General features: G+C 35.5%; 2 protein-coding genes across 3 annotated transcripts in view; one reads left to right on the top strand and one right to left on the bottom strand.

Moving 5' to 3' along the window:
• Window positions 1–21,003, top strand: part of LOC126812126 (tudor domain-containing protein 5) — a 59,208-nt gene that overhangs the window by 15,718 nt on the left and 22,487 nt on the right. The gene's annotated exons all lie outside the window — the stretch shown is intronic.
• On the bottom strand, window positions 821–19,903 carry LOC126814547 (E3 ubiquitin-protein ligase TRIM56). Of its 2 annotated transcripts, none has more exons than XM_050539789.2 (2): window positions 19,774–19,903; window positions 821–5,871 (listed from the first exon to the last, which is right to left on the bottom strand). In XM_050539789.2, the coding sequence occupies exon 2, from the start codon at window positions 5,858–5,860 to the stop codon at window positions 3,593–3,595; it is 2,268 nt and encodes a 755-aa protein (XP_050395746.2). In that variant the 5' UTR covers window positions 5,861–5,871; window positions 19,774–19,903; the 3' UTR covers window positions 821–3,592. The 2 variants fall into 2 exon arrangements, with proteins under 2 accessions (XP_050395746.2, XP_050395737.2); XM_050539780.2 differs by lacking the exon at window positions 19,774–19,903 and adding an exon at window positions 10,836–10,915.

The raw sequence follows: 21,003 nt of genomic DNA, 5'->3' as shown, positions 1-21,003 counted from the left end.
TAGGTTTAAGATTTCAGGTGTGAGTATAAAATGCTGTTGCCTGTCACGGACAGCTCAAATGTAGCCTTTTTTATGAAAATGGTTTTGGGACAAATTTTGTTCATTTTATGAAATAGAAGTTGAAATGAAATGAAATGGGGTTTAACGTCCTACTGTTCTGCTCCTATACTGGGCTAATGAAGACGGGCATACGCCATATAGTGTGCTATGAGGGAAATTTTGCCCGGGCAGCGGCACTATCGCCTACTCTTATATCGAATTCCAACTGCCAAGGGATCTTTTACGTGCATTCCAATGTTTACACGGGACCTCGATTTTTCGTCTCATCCGAAGGACTAGACAGCTGTCCTTGTCAGGCCCTCCGTCCTGCATCACTGACAAGGGGAAACCATGTCGGAAATCGGGATGAGAAATAGAAGTTGACATATGTTCAGAGCTCTTTTGGTCAATTTTTAAGACTGGCAGATTAGTAGATACAACCAAAGCGGGACTTGCTGGCTGGTCTTAAATACCATTGCAATTTCAACATCACTGTTGTCTTGTAACTTACATGACCTTGTGGATTTTCTTGGGGATCTCTGGTTTCACAAGATCAAGATAAATGATGAAAAAAAACCCAACAGAATTAAGAAACCTGATAATGAATGAATATTGTCAAATACCCAGAGCGAGAGATTAACATTAACAATCAAACACAATCAATCATAATCTCTACAATACAGAATCCACTCAATCCAGTGAACAAATCCTCTCTAAATGAAGCCAAGTTAATTAGTAATTGAAGACAACTTGTAGAGTAATGAATGATTAAACAAAGGGGTTTATTGAGATAATGATTTATTATAAACGATGACAAGGATACAGGTCAATAGATTGAGATCAGTAACAATATCACAATATTAACTACTACATACACATGTACACTTAAAAACATACATTATGCAAGAGCTAAATCTGCCTATTGCAGATCTTTCTTTAGGTCTGAAATGTTATCTAAATTATTAATTAGGCGTTAACTTATCAAGGCCATAATCAACTCTTGATGTCATCGGATATCTCAGATATTAAGTAGATTAGAACGGTCTAGCCATATTTTGATTTAATTTAAAAATGGTGAAGTGAAGCTAAGCTTTGAACAACAGTCCGGTTAATGCACACATCTTGTCAAACAGTCAAAGGCTAATATCTTCACTCACAATGGAGCAATTTGAATGAAAATTTTAATAAATTCATTTTGCATTATCTATTTTCGAACTATTATAGTAAGAATGGCCAGCTCTTTACCCAAATCTTACATAATGTATCTTTAAATTATTCCTGATATACTCTACATCTTATTAATAGCTTTCATTTCAATTTCAAGAAAGAATTTCCAATTGGAATGTGGATATAAGATATAGAATTATATTAACTATTATTGTTAAAGTTTGTATGGTTAAATTCTAAATGCTTAAAGATATTTACTACATACACATTATCAGACTTATAAATTAGCACTTGTCTTAGTGTAGACATTTTATACATATAAGTGCGTGTGAGTTCTACTGGGGTACACTCAGCATCGAGATAATTAGAGCAACAATTAATTACGTTGAAAGCTAATGTTTTTCTGGCTTGTCTTCTTCTATGGATATAGTTTTGCATGTTATAACATTTGTCTGGTTAATGAAAAATAAATTAATTTGGATACTAAAGATATTGGTGAACACTAAACAGAAACAGCGATGGCATGAGTCTCGGTTGTCAAGTACCATTATATTTGAAAGTGATTTTATAAATGCCTGTGTTAAGAACATGGATGTTAGAGGTTTTAACGGATTTATATATACCTGATGAAGCTTATATATATATATATATATATATATTATAACCATATATAGCGTTTCTTATATAATAAATTACTTTAGCTAGTCATGAGACCACACAATAACATAATAACATAGAGAACGTATTTTCTAATGACATATGGGGGATTGGATGGCCGAATGGTTAGCACATGCGCGCTGTATCATACGATGTGTCATTGAGTCAACAGCCGTGGTTTCGATTCCCCGGTCCTCCGGTTTCCTCCTACTGCTAAAGACCCCTATGCACAAGCAAATTATTGAAATAAAACTGAACAATGTGTTAGTTCCAAAATGACCTAGTTTAGTGGAGAGGATGTTAATCTCTCTCTCTCTCTCTCTCTCTCTCTCATATGACATTAATGGAGCATAATTTCTTTTATTATCAGATAAAATAAGTGCAAGATAAGTAGTTCTTGTAAAGGCTGTTGTTTATGTACCATAACTATCTCCCCTAAGTATTAACTACATTCGCTAATTGTCTTGTCAATGATTAATCTGGAGCTAAGCAACTCAGGAAATTAAAGATAGATCTGAATGATAAGCATTTCCTGTAATGGTTTATTCGATAAATGTGTTTTTGTCGACTTTTCATTCATTATTTATAGCTTCCTTTATTAGAACAGTCAGTAATAAATGTGTGGCCCAGAAGATTCGATGAAATCACATTAAGTATATATATGTTGTTTGGATGAAACGAAAACATTGGAGTTTGTACGTGACAAGGAGTAGGGTACTCCAAGCTCGTGGGTTTTCTCCAGGTCCACCAGTTTCCTCCCACTGCTAAAGAACCCTACACGCAAGCGAATTATTGAAATAAAATTGAACCATGTGTTAGTCCCGAAGTAATCTCTCTCTCTCTCACTCTCTCTCTGACAGAGTTACATGTGTTGCAGTTTATAAGACCAATTAGAACACGGGAGAAAAAACACTGATTGTTTCTAATGGACAAGACCCTAATCTTTATTCCATTCTCGAAGAAAGATCAATAGTTTCTTGGGTTTTTTTTTTAAAAAATGCCTATTTTTTATTTTTTTTCTAAAGCTTTTGAGAAAATACCATAAAAAAAAAAACCTTACAAATAATAATATCAAAGGCAGATGTTTTCAGTTGTTTCTGCTCAATGTTTTTATCACCTATTAAAATCACTTTCAGACCTAACTGATTGTGTGTATGCATGTTATTGACATTTATCAGTTGAAAGGCTAATTGATTTATGAATTACACATTAAAAAAACAAAGCCACGTCAGCATGCTATAATGTAAGCTATGACAGACAAATTTACTCCTAATATCTAATCAAATCAAGGTTGCTGACTGGGGATCATGTCGATTGACTGACATTACTTTTAACCAACATGTAAAGTTAGGACTGTGAAATTATGTTGTTGAGTATATAGGAGGTTGGGTGGCCGAACAATTTGCACGTGCGCGCTGTATCATAAAGTCTGCCATTGAGTCAACTGGCGTGGTTTCAATTCCTCAGTTGTACGTAACAAGGAGTAGGGTTACCTGCGTTGGTTTTCTCCGGGACCTCCGGTTTCCTCCCACTGCTAAGGACCCCTACGCATAAGTAAATTATTGAAATAAAATTGAACCATGTGTTAGTCCCGAAATGACCTAGTTTGTGTAGAACTCCATTTCTCTCTATCTCTTTCTGTTGAGTATATATGAGAAACTGTGTTATGTTATTGAGTTATGGCTTATGTTGTAGAGTTGAGGCTGTGAAGAACAACTATCTGTTCAAATTATAAATAGTCATAAAATTTGATAGACCCTTCACACGTAGCCACCATTAATAGTTTATCCGGGGTGGTCGACGCAAATTTAATATTGTCCGTGGTAAATAGACATTTTAGAAGTTGTCCCTCATGATTGAGTACGTCGAGTCGTCCCTCTCGTTTATCAGTAACAATAACGTTGCCATCTTTATCCGTACATACAGCGTCTGGTCCCACGTAAAATTCTTCCTCTGTGTCTGTGTTGCCGTATTCAAATAGAAGTTTTCCATCTGACGTAAATCCACAAACAACATGGCTTCCAGGATCTGTCACGAAAAAGTTATTGTCTTTGTCCACGCACGTGCAACAGGGTTTCTCTAGGAGATAAAGATCCAAGTCTTGAAAATCGTCGTTGGTTATGCGTTTGATCATGACACCATCAGTATTATACATAGCAACGTTTCCACCAGACTTTGCGGCCTTGCCTTGACTTACGCTACGTTGTCCATACCTGTTTGATGTGGCTATCACATGACCGAGAGAATTTGACGTAAAATAGTTCAAGCCAAATGTTTCAAACTGAACATCAGATATTGGAGTACCAGTTCCATCGTTTGATAGAACTTTGATTTTGTAACGATTATCTCCCTTTGTTGACATCAGGGAAACTTTTCCATCGGAAGCCACCGAGTGGAGGTTCCATCCTGGTTCCACTGTTGATTGACCTCGAATAATTCCACGTTTCTCCATGACATGGATGGTGTGACTACCTGGGGAGACAGTCCCGATCACGATGTCTCCGATACTATTCACACCAATACCCTTTATACACTCTTTCTGGATGTTGGACGGCAACATTATCTCTTTTGTTGGATTGTCAAGGTTTTGGCAAGGGACGTCGTCATGGAACGAGGAGTGAAAGGAATTATCAGCACTTTCGTCTGGCACTTCTTCCACTGTTGGAATCTCTTCCGGCTGAGATTTCATGGAGTAAAAGACATCACTATGGTTACTGGCACTGAGCATATCGCTGTCTTTGTCGAGGTCTGAGCCCTCGTCAAGTTCAGTAATTTCAGTCAGGTTGTCTTCAGTATATTCACTGGTGCTCCCTGGTCTGGATTCTCGAGAATCAAGACTACTGACTTGAGAATTAACCAGTCTCTTGGTGAACCTTGGGGTTATTTCACGATCTGTAAGTTCGCCAAACATATCACAAATTTTTTCAACCGACATTTTTTGTTCTGATAATTGGAGGCAGATCGGTTCATAGCAGGCCTCGTCGGGTAACGGATCTTCACATAACTCTCGAACCCGTCTGCCAATCTTTCTTCTCATGGAAACCTTTTCCTCATCAGAACCGAATGTAACCAGCTTCTCTGTTAGCTCTGTCACGGCCGTTAGAGAAGCCAAATGCATTTGGATTTCCGATTTCTTTTTCTTGATTCGCTTTCGGGAATCCAGGTGGCGCTTGTCAATTTCTGATATTAGCACATTTTCATATTCCTGAATGAAATTACACAAAACCTTTGTTCTCTGTTTGACAAGCTTTTGGAGTTCTAGTTGATTTTTAGCAACAATTTTCTCAGATTTTTCAAGTTCATGCAGATTTTTGGTGAGAATTTTTGAATCGTTGGCAAGTTCTGCAAGAGGTTCCTTGATTTTGATAACAAAGTTTTCAGCTATGGCGGACAGTTCTGCACACCGATGATCAACATGATTGGAAGTGTGGCAGTCCGAACATAGTGCCATATCACAGTCGACACAGAACATAGCGCCGATATCCAAAGGATCGTACAAATCACAGCACTTTGATAAAACATCTGACATATCGTTTCCGTTCGATTGATCGGATTTGGCTTTTGAATCGTAATCTTTGACTGGTTGTATTTTGTGACTGGCTGTTTCCTGCTGTTCAAGATGAGCCTCAGCGCACTTCTCACACAGAAAATCATCGCAGTTGACGCAGTGAGAAACAGATTCTGTAACCTTGTCGTTATATTGACAGTTGCGACACATCTTCTCCCGAACTAACATTGGCACAACTGGACATGAGAGTCTACGGGCAAAGACATTGTCTGGTAAGTCTTCCAGTCCCTTTTGTCTCACATTTGATTCTGTTTTACACACAGGACAATTAAAATAACCATCATCTGTTGACGTTCGCTGAACATATTCCATCAAACAGTTCTTACAGAATGAATGAAGACAAGGTAGATATTTTGGTTGTCGGAATTCTTCATCACATAATTTACAACAGAGGAATTTTCTTGGTATTACTTCGTTATGTCCTTCCATCTTGCCTGCAGCTAGAAAAAAAGAAGAACAAAATATTAAAATCAGAGTTACAAAACCAGTTATTTGAAGGACATGATTAATTTTTCAATTTCATTTTAAAACCAGTACTAAACTTATGTTGTCTGTCTACAAATGGCTTCGCTTGAGAACAGACACTAAGTTAGTTGACTGACATTTTAAGTCCTAAATCGACGATTTGAATTTGGAGAATTTTGAGAAGTATTTATTCCACATCCATTTAGTGAAATTGAATGGGTTTATTTAGTCTTAACTAAAGAAAAAATCCAAATTTTAGTAGATACTTCAATTTTGATTGGCTAAGCACTAAAATCAATCTAATATTATCCAATCAAATTATTAAAATTTGAATTTTATCTTAGTTAAAATTTTGTGAAACTGGCCCCAGACGTAAAATGGACAGGTAGAACCGCATTACAAAAGAGTATTCCAAATTTTAGATATGGCGGCCATTCAGGGCAGGGATCTATTCTCAAAGTAGAGGAGATAGTTCTCTCTGTGCCTAATGAATAAGGGTGGTTGAATGGCCGAATGGTTAGCACGCGCACGCTGTATCATACGGTCTGTCATTGAGTCAACTGGCGTGGTTTCGATTCCCTGGTTGTAGGCTACGTGACAAGGAGTAGGGTCGCCTGTCCAACCTCGTGGGTTTTCTCTGGGTCCTCCGGTTTCCTCCCACTGCTAAAGACCTCTACGCGCAAGCGAATTATTGAAATAAAGTTGAACCATGTGTTAGTCCCGAAATGACCTGGTTTGTGTCGAGTGGAGGTTAAACCCCATTTCTCTCTCTCTCTCTCTCTCTCTCTCTCTCTCTCTCTCCTCTTTCTTGTTTAATGAATAAAACCAAGCAATGTTAACTATACAGAACATTAACTGGATAATAAAACTAGATCTAAAGGTGTCAAAAGTTTTAAGCCACTTATTGTCTGTTGAGTAATATTAATACCCTTTCAAACTATAATAGTGCGAAAAGCTGAATCTCAAAAATGAATATCAGTCAAAATATGGTTTTGTCCCATTCAGTATTTGCTAAGATATAATAAACTGAAAATTTTGCAATCTTCTGCATACCCTGCACAGTGGGTAACATACTGGCTCTCTAGCCTGGAGGTCGGGTGTTGAATACCTGCACTGGTCTAGAAAGTTCATCCACATTTTCCAGCGTGGTTCCCCCTTGTCAGTGATGCAGGATGGAGGGCCTGACAAGGACAGCTGTCTAGGCATTTAGATGGGACGAAAAACCGAGGTCCCATGTATACATTGGTGCGCACGTAAAAGATCCCTTGACAGTTGAAAATCGATATAAGAGTAGGCCGTAGTACTACTTTCCAGGCGAAATTTCCCTTATAGTACACTGTATGGCGTATGCCCGTCTTTATTAGCCCAGTTTGGAGCAGAACAGTAGGACATTAAACCCCATTTCATTTCATTTCATGCCTCTACAGACAACATAAATAAGTTGTGGATTGAATCCAAGGTAGGAGATTATCTACCTGTCGAATGTTAGTTTTGCGTGTTATGTTTTGACAACGTTACTTTCGCCTCCATCATGCCAACCAATATTTGTGTGATAAAGACAAAAGTATCATCGTTGAATCATTGCGTGTTTATAAACCAATAATTATTATTCTATATATAGTTTTTGTGTTACCATCCAATTATTAAATGTAACTCAATGAAGTGCTAATAGTTATCATAATAATAATACAAGACCATAAAAACCTTTTAGAACAAATACACATGTAACTGATAACTTTAACATTGGAATAATTAACAACCATTACTCCTCGTATCAGTATTCTAAAATTTGCATTTAGATGATTTATTTTTTCTACGCCCACATCTTCATGTGGATTTATTTTGTTGTCCATCTTTCTGTTCACATTTTGTTTGTGAACATTCTACAAGTCACAATTTTTATCCGATTTTGACGAAACTTGAAATATAGGTAACTTCCTGGATTATGGCCCCAGATTGTACGACAGATGACATTTTTAGCTTGTGAACACTCTAGAGGTCACTATTTTTATCCGATTTTGATGAAATTTAAAATGGATGTTTACAACCAAAACAACTTGGTTCCTTTCAATATTTGCACACATCGAACTAGAGCTTCATAGATTATGTCCCCAGATTGTACAAAAATTATGTTTTTTTTACCTTGTGGAGTCCAGAGGTCACAATTTTTATCCTATTTTAAAAACGTTTAAATATATATCACCGTTGCACCCTAATGATGGTTGAGTTTTAATTTAGTGAAAATCTGACCAAATGGCCGCTCCCCTTAAGCAAATATTGTAAAAGTATCTTAATACATATCATGTACCAAGGTTGGGGACTCTTAAGAGGTCACAAATTTTATCTGATTTTAATGAAGCTTAAAATATATGGTTATATCCCAAAGGTCTGGGTTCCTGTCAATACTTGCACATATCAGACTCTAACTTTCTGGATTGTGGCCCCTGTTTGTATGAAAAATCGCTTTTTATACACCCACATTTTCATGTGGACGTATATTGTCGTCAACCCTGTCCTGATTGTGGCTTGTGGACCCTATAGAGGTCATAATTTTTATCCGATTTAAAAAAACGTATTATTATATCATCGTTAAACCCTAAGGACGGTTGAGTTCGAATTTCGTGAAAATCGGCCCAAAACTGACCGACAAAATGGCCGCCATTCGTTCTCAAATAGCGTAAAAATATGGTATATCAAGGTTGTGGACCCTATAGAGGTCACAATATTTATCCGATTTTGTTGAAACTTGAAATATAAGTTTATAACACAAAGATCTTGATTCCTTTCGATATTTGCGCATATCAGACCGTAACTTCATGAATTATGGCCCCTGATTGTACGCAAAAACGCGTTTTTTTGCTTGTGGACCCTATAGAGGTCATAATTTTTATCCGATTTAACAAAACGTGTTAATATATCACCGTTACACCCTAAGGACGGCTGAGTTCAAATTTCGTGAAAATCGGCCCAAAACTGACAGACAAAATGGCCACCGTTCGTTCTCAAATAGCGTAAAAATATGGTATATCAAGGTTGTGGACCCTATAGAGGCTACAATTTTTATCCACTTTTGTTGAAACTTGAAATGTAAGTTTATAACACAAAGATCTTGGTTCCTTTCGATATTCGCGCATATCGGAACATAACTTCATGAATTATGGCCCCTGATTGTACGCAAAAACGCGTTTTTTGGCTTACGGACCTTATAGAGGTCATAATTTTTATCCGATTTAAAAAACCGTGTTAATATATCCTTGTTACACCCTAAGGACGGCTGAGTTCGAATTTCGTGAAAATCGGCCCAAAACTGACAGACAAAATGGCCGCCCTTCGTTCTCAAATAGCGTAAAAATATGGTATATCAAGGTTGTGGACCCTATAGAGGTCACAATTTTTATCCGATTTTGTTGAAACTTGAAATGTAAGTTTATAACCCAAAGATCTCGGTTCCTTTCGATATTCGCGCATATGGGATCGTAACTTCCTTAATTATGGCCCCTGATTGTACAAAATATCACGTTTTTAGCTTGTGGATGCTATTGAGGTCATAATTATTATCTGATTTAAAAAATCATATTATTATATCACCGTTACACCCTAAGGACGACTGAGTTCGAATTTCGTGAAAATCGGCCAAAAACTGACATAAAATGGCCGCCCTTCGTTCTCAAATAGCGTAAAAATATGGTATATCAAGGTTGTGGACCCTATAGAGGTCACAATTTTTATCCGTTTTTGTTGAAACTTGAAATGTAAGTTTATAACTCAAAGATCTTGGTTCCTTTCGATATTTGCGCATATCGAATTGTAATTTCCTGAATTATGGCCCTTGATTGTAGGAAAAATCACTTTCGTTTTAGCTTGTTTTCTATCCATCTCTCGAAAATGTGTGGCGTATCCTGCCTGGCAGCCGCTGGTTTGTTTTTTTCTGTCAGTCTCTTGCAAAATGTGATAGTCGTAATAATTTAATGTCAGTTACAACTAATACAAATTAATCCGTTTTGGTTTTTTTCTATAATAGGAAATATGAATGAAATCAACTAATTTTCTGTGGTCATTTGAAAGATTCTCAATTTCTAGAAATCTGACAATGTAAAAATTGATAATTAGCATATAATCAAATATTTGCATGGCCTTCAAATAATGACTTAGGATATTGAAATAATGACATATCAAATGAGAGCTATTTCGAGAATACGCTCTAATCTTAATACTGATGCTTGCCAGAGTGTTGTTAGAGCTTTAGTAACATCGCACATGGATTATGCAAATTCTCTTCTATTAGGAGCACCAGAAACAGCTTTAAACAGACTACAAATAGCGCAAAACAATGCTGCACGTCTTATAACTAAAACACGAAAATTTGATCATATATCAGCTAAGTTACAGAAACTCCATTGGCTTCCAGTTCGAGCGAGGGTTCAATTTAAAGCTCTTGTGAATGTGTTTAAATCAATTTATTCTGACACCGCACCTAGTTATTTAAAAGAACTCTTTGATTTCTATACTCCCCAGCGATCCAACCTTCGTTCTTCAAGTGATCGTAGCATATTGAGGATCCCCAAATATAATAAGCGTTCTGGTGAATATGCTTTCTCCGTCAAAGCAGCAAAAATGTGGAATGATCTTCCAAAAACTCTTAGAGAGTCCTCTTCCATCCAGAGCTTTAAGACTAACTTAAAAACCTACTTATTTCAAAAATGTTTTTGAACTGTTTTGTTGTGAATGCGCTTAGAAACACTCATGTGTAATGAAGCGCTATATAAATCGAACAATAATAATAATAATAATAACTTATTCCAACAAAAACATTCCAAAAATTGATTAAAAGCATGTAATACAATATTGCAATAAAGACTGGTAGATTAATGGAATAGTAAACTCAGTCTTTAATGTTACCACTAATAGCAATACCAGCTATGTATATATAATTACTAACCATGTCCTTGTCTCCCTATAACATTGTATATACTACATTCCATACATCATGCATCTAGTAAAATTTACATTTGATATTGTGACCACTAATAACAATACCAGTTATATCTATTTACCATGTCATTGTGTCCCTATAACATTGTATACTATATGCCATACGTCAAGTAGTAAATTCTACATTCCATGTTCTAACCACTAATAACAATACCAGTTATCTATATCTACTTACCTTGTCCTTATGTCCCTAACATTGTATACTTGTATATGATTGCCAAATAGTTTGATTACAATACAGTATTTTATGTTATGGTGAATAATACCTTAAATCACTTGTGTATCGATCATTACAAGTCTACAAAGGTGACTTAAAGGAACAGTAACATGTAACTGTTTTCATTAGGTTAGTTGTTGTAGAAGAGTAGATCATGTAGGAGAAGAGCAAATAGAATACAATACTTGGTTCATTTTGCGGCTAAAATTTGATTTAAAAAATTATATTCGGTCACTGCTCAATTATAATGCAGTTCCGGAAGAAGAGGAAAAATTTCAGTTTGATGTGTTGATTTGTTTTTAAAAGATTTTAAAACCTTAGATTAAGCTGATATAGAGTTATAACTCAAGTAACTCACTTCATTTCAAACTAACTTTGTTTTTGCAAATTTTAAAACATTAGATTAAGCTGATATAGAGATATAACTCGAGTAACTCACTTCATTTCAAACTAATTTTGCTTTTGCAAATTTTAAAACCTTAGATTTAGCTGATATAGAGATATAACTTGAGTAACTCACTTCATTTCAAACTAACTTTGTTTTGGCAAATTTTAAAACATTACATTAAGCCGATATAGAGATATAACTTGAGTAACTCATTCAAACTAACTTTGTTTTTTTTTAATTTTAAAACATTAGATTTAGAGTGACTCACTTCATTTTGAACTAAATTTAGTACAAAGAGATACTGTACCTTTAAGCTAGTTATATAGATTGATGTATCTATTATGGTAATGTTCAACCATATCATATAATTATAAAGATATCATATTTATATACATATAATTATAAAATCATAACAAAATACCTTTTAAATACTGTTGACAACCATTTAAAGGTCTAGATATCTGGAGGACTTTCCTAAATAGACCGATAAATATCTACCTATACTTATCCTGTCAGACAAGCTTGGACATGATCTCTCCTTCATGATATAATCTTTTTCATTGAGAATTTTTAGATAATCTATAGTTTGCTCAGCAGATTAAGGACCTTTAAATATTATGCATGTGTACGCAATTAAATTTCCCAACATTTTAAAAAGCTATTTAAGTTTTCATCTGCTATCAAAATAGCTTTTGAGAATGATTTCCTATTTTTTTGATTGAGCTTTATTAAATAAGCTGTATTTCTGTTTGTCAAGTGAAGGACCTTTAAATTTTATACATGTACACAATTTAAATTTCATAACAAAGACAGAATTTTAAAAAAACTATTTAATTTTTCATCTGCTTTCCAAAGGTTTAAATCTTAATAGCTTTTGAGGGGGGTTGGATGGCCGAATGGTTAGTATGAGCGCGCTGTATCATAAGGTCTGTCATTGAGTCAACTGGTGTGGTTTTGAATCCCTGGTTGTACTTGACAAAGAGTAGGGTCGCCTGTCCAACTTCTTGGGTTTTCTCCGGGTCCTCCGGTTTCCTCCCACTGCTAAAGACCCTTACGCGCAAGTGAATTATAGAAATAAAATTGAACTATGTGTTAGTCCCGAAATGATCTATTTTGTGTCAAGTGGACGTTAAACCCCCATTTCTCTCTTTCTCTTAATAGCTTTTAAGCATGATTTCCTTTATTTTGATTGAGCTTTATTAGATGAAATATATTTCTGTTCAATCTGATTAAAACACAGATCCTATTTCGTTTCGTTTTTTATAGTACAAAGTTTTAGTTATCTTTACTACAAGAGGATCTGGAAGAGTTGTTATATAAAAGACGTTCTGGTTGATGTGAGGAATTAGCCAATGAAACCGTTTGTTATGGCAAGTTCTTGGCATGCTTTGCACAGAACTGTGGATAAACCACTAGAAACGTTGACGCTGATTGATTAATCAATATCTGATTTCATAGGGTCAAAAGCCGCTCATACGACCCCTGACGCGACCTTCGAGTACAACTGGTCAGATCTTCATGTAGTGTAGGCCATCAAAAATGTAAAAAAACAAAACGAAATATAGATCTGTATTTTAAACAGATTGATTTCTGTTTAGCAAATTAAGGACCTTTATATTACCAGTTAAATTTCGCAGAAAGGAAAGACAACATTTTTACATTAAAGCGAGAATTTCAAATTTTCTAAGAAAGTCAAAACATAATTATTTCTATGTCTTTTGCTCACTATTATACGATCATGGGCATTATTTCCCACCCTTAAAAGTCTATGACACAGGAAATAACAACACAATTACCTCCCCTGTTTTGCTATTGACAACATGGGGCAGCCATTTTCCAACGTTGGAATTTGAAGTTAAAAATGATATTTTTGCCAATTTCTCAGCTAGCAATAGCAATTATAGGATTAATAGAATTATTCCTTAACAAGGTAAACCTGTTTATGGATACCATCTATTTTAAGGCTTTATTTTAATACATTTTAAAAATATAACTTGAAAATTTCAATTGCAACTTTAAGGAAATTTAAAAACTTCTAAATTTTCAGCTGCGGCCCAAAAGGTTTAATCTAAAGGGCTTTGAGCGCTTTTGAGCAGGATTCCCTATTTTGGTTTGGTCTGGCCTGCTGACCTGAATTTTCCAACCAAAATAAGCCACATTTTTTTTTTTTTTTTAAATCTACAGTTTCCATCTAGTGTTCACAAGTTTGAATCTAAATAAAGAACATTTGAGTAGGATTTACTTGTTTCACCTGGTCTGACTTATGATGTAATTAAGCTCAACCCAACTAAACCTTGAATGCACATATATAGCAGGGAAGGGATTAGTTTGGTCTGGACTTTAATTAAACCTCGCCTTGAAGGCACCTGGCAGGGAGGGGATTATTGTACTATTTGTAGAGTAAGCTTAATCAAGAGGTGATTGAATTATAAGCTTCTTAAGTGCCTAATGAAAAAGTAAATGTAACAGATCCCAGGCAGGATAATGTCCGACAGTTAGACAATTATAGGTTTGTTAATCACTCTTTAATTATAGGTAATTTTCAACTTATATATAGGGGGACAATACAACATAAAAGACAATGATTGTCATGCATATTGTGTCCAATTGACTGGTTTGTGTAACCATTTAACACTACCACATAAAACTGGAAATATGGCCTTTTGAAACCTTGGTTCTTGTTCATCCAGTATAATGTTACAAATAATGATTAACATGTCCACATGGCCTGAAATGGAGCTTTTTGAAAACTTGGTTTTTGTTCATCCAGTAATGTGAAAGAATTATTAACACTTTAAACTTAAAATTAGGAAGGAAAGAGAGAGAGAGATGGTTAAATGCCCTGATTGTGCTTAAGATCATAAGGTCTGTCATTGAGTCAATTGGCGTGAGTTTGATCCCAAGCGTGTGCGTAGAAGTCAGGTTTTCTCCGGGTCCTCTGGTTTGTCCTGCTAAGCCACTATATTGGAGTAAATTGAACCATATGTTAGTCACGAAATGAACTAGTCTGCGTCAAGTGGCTGATAAACCACATTTCTCGCTCCCCACAAACATTAAAAGATACTATTTACTGTTGTTAGTCTATAGATTGATAATACCCTCCACCGTCTTGGATGGCTGAATGGTTAGCGGATGGCTGAATGGTTAGCGCGTGCAAGCTTTATCATCAGGTCTGTCATTGAGTCAACTGGCAAGGTTTAGATTCCCCTGTTGTACGTGACAAGGAGTAGGGTCGCCTGTCAAACATTGAACCATATGTTAGTCTCGAAATGACCTAGTTTGTGTTGCATGGATGTTAGCCTCCCTCTCTCTCTCTCTCTCTCTCTCTCTCTCTCTCCACTGCCTCGAGATAATACCCCTCACTATCTTGTACTAATCCCCCTTACTTTCTTGTGAAAAGAAGTTTAGCCGATTAGAAACTCAACAAAACAATTTATTACTTTCCATAATCTTTATGTTGAATGTTGAAAAGGTTGTCACAGATTACAAATTCAACATCAACATTAATTAATAATCCTATACTGAAGATAATACATGTATAAAGTTGATTTTGAATAGAAACTGTAGAATGAAGTACGTACACACAGAGTATACTTTGGTATTAGGAGATTTAAATATTTTGACGTCTGTTGTAATGTAGTACCCTGTATACTTTTAAAGATGCATTATATTAGAGCTAAATCTGTCTGTTGCATGTCTTTACTTTGACCGTCTTCATTAGCCCAGTATAGGAGCAGAACAGTAGGACGTTAAACCCCATTTCATTTCATTTCATTTCTTTACTTTGGCATCAAATGCTATATAAACCATTGCTTTGATATTTATTAACACAACAACCCTATAATCAACTCTCTAGAAAATCGGATGGCAGAACTTTAAATGGAAGAGGAGAATGTCCGTGAGATTTTTAAGATAATTTAACAACAAAATGGATGATCATGAACTATTCTCGTTTGTCCAGTACAGTTGCTACAATAATAAACAATCTAGACTACATCTTCTAAGGCAAATCAGAATGAATTAATTTGAATGAAGTTTTGATTATATTCCTTTTTCTTAATCTATCTTTGAACTGGTATAGCGAGGGAGTCACGGTGACTGAGTGGGTAAGACGCTGCCTCGCTAGCTGGGAGGTGGCATGTTCGATCTCTGCATTGGCCCAGAAAGTTCATTGGGATTTTCTGGTGTGGTTTTCCCTTGTCAGTGGTGCAGCTGTCTAGTCGTTAAGATGGGATGAGAAACCAAGGACCCGTATATAGATTGGCATGCATGTAAAATATCCCTTGGCTGTTGGAATTCGATATAAGAGTAGGCCATAGTGCCTGGGCAAACTTTCCCTCATAGCACACTGCATGGCGTATGCCTGTCCTTATTAGTCCAGTCGGAGCAGAACAGTAGGACGTTCAACCCCATTTCATTTGATTTTTATAGTGAGAATGGCCTCATCTTTATTTAAATCTTACATATAATGCATCTTCAATAAGAGATTTAAACATGTTGTAGTTTGCTGTAATCCTGTTAATGCGTACATGTACATGAAATATTAATGCACACTGATTTGAACTGTTGGATATGATCAAGATAATGGATTATATTGAAGTCAACCAGTTCATCTCAGTACATGTATATAATGACCATTTCATATATATATATCTAATACATTCATATAAACCACTCGTATATGACAATAGTTTCAGGAGATTTGAGTCTTGACATTTACAATAAATCAATTTGACGTCAAAATGGCAGAAATTCTTGATAATTAAGCATCATCATGGCAGATCCCATAAACCTTCTTTTTGAGATATCAAAAGTTATTAAAATTTGCCTCATAGCCCTTATCTTGTTTCTAGGGTAGTTGTGGTGGCTTCGTGAATAAGGCACTGGCTCACTTACAAGAAGGTCCTTGGGTTGATTCTGATGTCACCCAAGAGAGTTCCTAAGGATTTTCTAGTTTGGTTTCCCCATGTCAGTCAGGCGCAGGATATGCAACGAAATGCACATGTACATCTGTCCTGGCAAAATTTCCCTCCTAGCACAGTCATTCATAATAATCATCGTAATATATAGCTCTAGTATTCACACTCAGAGACTACTCATGTCATTTACAATGTCTCCAAAAAGTACAATTTTGAACCCCATGACAGTGTCACAAGAAAAATAAGACATTAAACAGCCCGATTTTGTTCATTCATTTCGTTCTTCTAAATTGATAAGGAGGGTTGGTATAAATAACGCGTGAGATTGTAAGGTCTGTCATTGAGTCAACTGGAGTGGTTTCGATTCTCTGCTTGTACGTAACAAGGAGAAGGCTCACATGTCAAACCTCGTGGGTTTCTCCGGGTCCTCTGGTTTCTTCCCACTGTTCAAGACCCCTACACTCAAGCGATTTATTGAAATAAAATTGAAAAACATATTAGTCTGGAAATGACCTAGTTTGTGTCAATTATACATTAAACCCCATTTCTCTCTAAATTGACAGACTACCGTAGTTAAGCTTAGTTAGGTGTTTTTAGAGTTAGCCATGTTGACTATTGAATATAGCTGACGTTTGTATTATTGACTATTGTAATATACAGTACATGTAAAACTAATATAGAAGGGCTCGGCTCTATTGATTCTATCAGTTTATTGTACTCTTTAAGGGCTGTTATTGTAATGGAGAGTCGCCAACTTATTGTCGATATTTGATTTTAATAAATAACAAATTCTAATAATATGACGATCAGTAAAAAGAGACAATATATTGTGACCTTGACCTATATATGTATATGTCGTCTATTTACTGAGCGTCACATTAACATTCGTTATTTATGAAAATGAAAGGATTTGATCAACATGGTGGTTTTGATCGTATCGAATGATTTATGATATAAACATGTTAAATATTGATGATATAGATTAGAGATCTGTAATATGTCAGAGGGGAGTTGGATGGCCGAATGGTTTGCATGTGCGCGCTGTATCATAAGGTCTGTCATTGAGTCAACTGGTGGGGCTTTGATTCCCCCATTGTACGTGACGAGGAGTAGGGTCACCTGTCCAACCTCTTGGGTTTTCTCTGGGTCCACCGGTTTCCTCCCACTGCTTAAGACGCAAGCGAATTTTTGAAATAAAATTGAACCTAGTTTGTGTTGGGTGGACGTTAAACCCCATTTCTCTCTCTCTCTCTGTAATATACAGTTTATTTTATGAAAATTAAAGATGCATTAGGTTGATTTGGTCATTCTTTTTAAAAAAAAGTTTAAAAATCGATAATGGGGGGGGGGGTGGAGTCATTGTCTGAAGAGTTTAACACATGCGCGTTAGATCATCAGGTCTGTCATTGAGCCCTATGCGCAATTATTGAAATATAATTGAACTATTTGTTAGTCCCAAAATGACCTAATTTGTGTCAAGTGGGCGACGAGACATTGAACAGCATTTTCCTCTCTCTCTCTTTAAAAATTGATAATGAAAAATTAATATATTGAAAATTTCAGAAAAAATTACTTTATTCTAACCAAAGTTATGTATGTTTCAATCTGGTTAAAACACAGATCCTATTTCGTTTCCTTTTTAAGTCGGTCTTTTGACCCCTGACGTGACCTATCGCTATAACTTGTCAGATCTTCATGTAGTGTAGGCCATCGAAAGTATAAAAAAACGAAACGAAATATAGATCTGTATTTTAATCAGATTGTGTATGTTTTAACAAGAAATAGCGTAAATAGTCTAGATTGTCAAGTACCATTGCTACAATAATAAGCAAACGGTTAATGAAGATATGTCACACATTGTCTGATTGACTTAATATCTTGGAAATTCGAAGGTATAGAGAGTTGATTACGGGCTTGTCCATGTTCCTGAAGCAACAACTGCGAGTTCTACAACATCTAGATGTTGCTGCACTGCTTTGCAATTTCCAAACTTATATATAGCCTATGATATCTCCCTTTACTGCAGACATGTGAACAGTAGCATCCAATCAGAGGTTGTGACACACACTCAAACTAAACATAGCAACCTTGACACTGAAGAACCTTGCAACTCGATTATCACAGGTAGACATTTTAGCTGAAAAGCGCGAGACTTGGTATTCTCGGCGATCGTCTGTCAAGCTGGGTGAGTACCCAATCGAAATTAGTTAAAGGGAGATCAAGCCTTCTATTGAAGATGAGGTTTGTCATGCTTAAATGCATGAATAATAATTTGTACGACAATTGAAGTCAGAAAAGTGATCTGCAATGGATGGTGCACTGTATCGTAAGGTCTGTCATTGAGTCAACTGGCGTGGTTTTCGATATCCCGGTTGTATGTGTGACAAGGAGTAGGGGTAGGTTCGTCTGGCCAACCTTATCGAAGATTAGATAAAGAGCTTGCAGTTCTCACTATGATAATTAAACACTAGATAATGTAAATGTAATAGCCTCGATCATCATTACTAAAGTCGGTAGGATAAAAAAAACATACATGTAGTCTCGGTTATCCAGTTTGGATTTAATCATCAATGAGCTTTGAGCAGCAGATCAGATTCAAATCCAGTGAAAATCTGACACAGAAGATGCCATCAAGAGGTGATTATGGTCTAGATAAGTTAATTAATGTCTAATTAATAATTTATATAACATTTCTGGCCTAAAGAAAGGCATGTAAAAGACAGGTTTAGCTCTGGAATAATGTATGTTTAATGAGCGATAAAGACTAGAGAAGACTATTTGTAATATCGCTTATTAATAAACAGTAATTGTATTCCATAGACTTGTGACCTGTATCTTAGGGTTAGGGTTACTAAATGCCATCGAAACAATTTTCTTAATGTTATTAATTCGGCTGTGTAAAACATAGATATTGTTCCTTATAAGACATAGAAATAGATTATACTAAAATTAACATACTTATATGGATATACTACTTCTGAATTTTATTAACATACTACGTTTCAATAAATATACAGGTATCGTTAGCAAACAAATATCAAGATATACTACTTCTGAATTTGATTAACATGGTATGTTTCAATACATATACAGGTATGGATATATTACTTCTGAATTTTATTAACATGCTACATTTCTATACATATACGGGTATCGTTATCAAGACAATAACTTGATATTTGCAGCATAACGATACCTGTATATGTATTGAAACGTAGCAAGTTAATAAAATTCAGAAGTAGTATATCCATATAAGTGTGTTAATCATTAATATTGATGTTGTTATTATCTGTACATGTAAGAACTTGCAAACTAAACACAATGTCATAGAATAGAAAAATATTAAAGGCTTAAAACTTACAAAAAGATTCTGTGACCAATATGGATATCCTTGTCCACTGATCGACAATCCCTAAACTAACACTAGTTTATTGGATTTAAAGGTATTGATGTGACCGACTGACCATATAGAACAAGACATACAAGCTTATACACACCACTACTAAAAACCACACATTAAATCAATTTTATTGGCCCCATGCCAATATTTTATTTTCAATTCTTCTTTGAAGCTGTCTTTTCAATGAGTAGCTTTTATCACCCCAGACACTTTCATTTATATAGTCTTTTTGATCCAGTCCTTGTGTATTGTTTAAGATTGATCTTTCACGAAACAATAGACTGGATTAAAATACCATAGTGGACAAACATCCAGATCTTGTCATTTATTGGTCGATTTAATTGATATATATTTTTAGAATATTATTGATCTCCAATATCTGTGATAATCATTTTATTAGGTTATCACTTGAAAGCGAAAATTAGCGCCATCATAATAATTGTGATAAATGATAAATAGAGTTGTGGTATACAATTATTTATCACTTTTAAGGACATGTTCTGTAGAAAGTAGGGCATTTATAACAGACAATGTCAGGCAGAACTTGTCAGACGGAACTTGTTGGGCACAATACCCCCAGTTGTCTGTCATTTTGTCCAGCACACAACTAGCACAAAGTAATAAATGTCAGCAACTAGTTCATTAGTGATTGACAGTTTGTCAGGTTCAGCTAAATATATTTTTTACAGGCCCCTAGTTCACAAAGCATTCTCAAACTTAAGTTAAAAATTTACTCAAAATTGTTTGGCTTATTTTAACTAAAATATAGCTATTTATAAAACTTTTGTTGTTTTAATGTGTAAAATATATCAATAAGAAACTATGTGCAAAGTTTTGTGTTTCTGAGTTAAAGATATTTGTCATAAACAGTGATTGAAAGTTGAGAAAATTCTTAACCTAAGTCTGAGAATGCTTTGTGAACTCAGAGCCTTATGTATCCTTTCTAGTGTGCGCGTTGTATCATAAGGTATGTAATTGATTCCCCTGTTGTGCTCGACAAGGCGTAGTGTCGCCTTTCCAACCTAGTGGGTTTTCTCTGGGTCCCAGGGTTTCCTCCCACTGCTAAAGACCCATACACAAAATATGAAAATAAAAATGAACCATATGTTAGTCACAAAATAATCTAGAGTGTGTCGTGGATGTTAAACCCCATTTCTCTCTCTATCTCTGCGTAGGGTTGCCTGTCCAACC

The sequence above is a fragment of the Patella vulgata genome, chromosome 1, assembly GCF_932274485.2.
Source record: "Patella vulgata chromosome 1, xgPatVulg1.2, whole genome shotgun sequence".
Classification (NCBI taxonomy): Eukaryota; Metazoa; Mollusca; class Gastropoda; family Patellidae; genus Patella; species Patella vulgata.
The sequence above is the reverse complement of the archived record's forward strand: the minus strand, read 5'-3'. Positions and strand labels throughout refer to the sequence as shown.

Excerpts from the sequence above, each read along its gene's own strand:
- LOC126814547 (XM_050539780.2), bottom strand. The coding sequence starts at position 10,878 with ATGGAATGTAGTATATACAATGTTATAGGGAGACAAGGACATG. Across the intron at positions 5,872-10,835 it reads TATAGGGAGACAAGGACATG|CTGCAGGCAAGATGGAAGGA; the intron begins GTTAGTAATTAT and ends CTTTTTTTCTAG.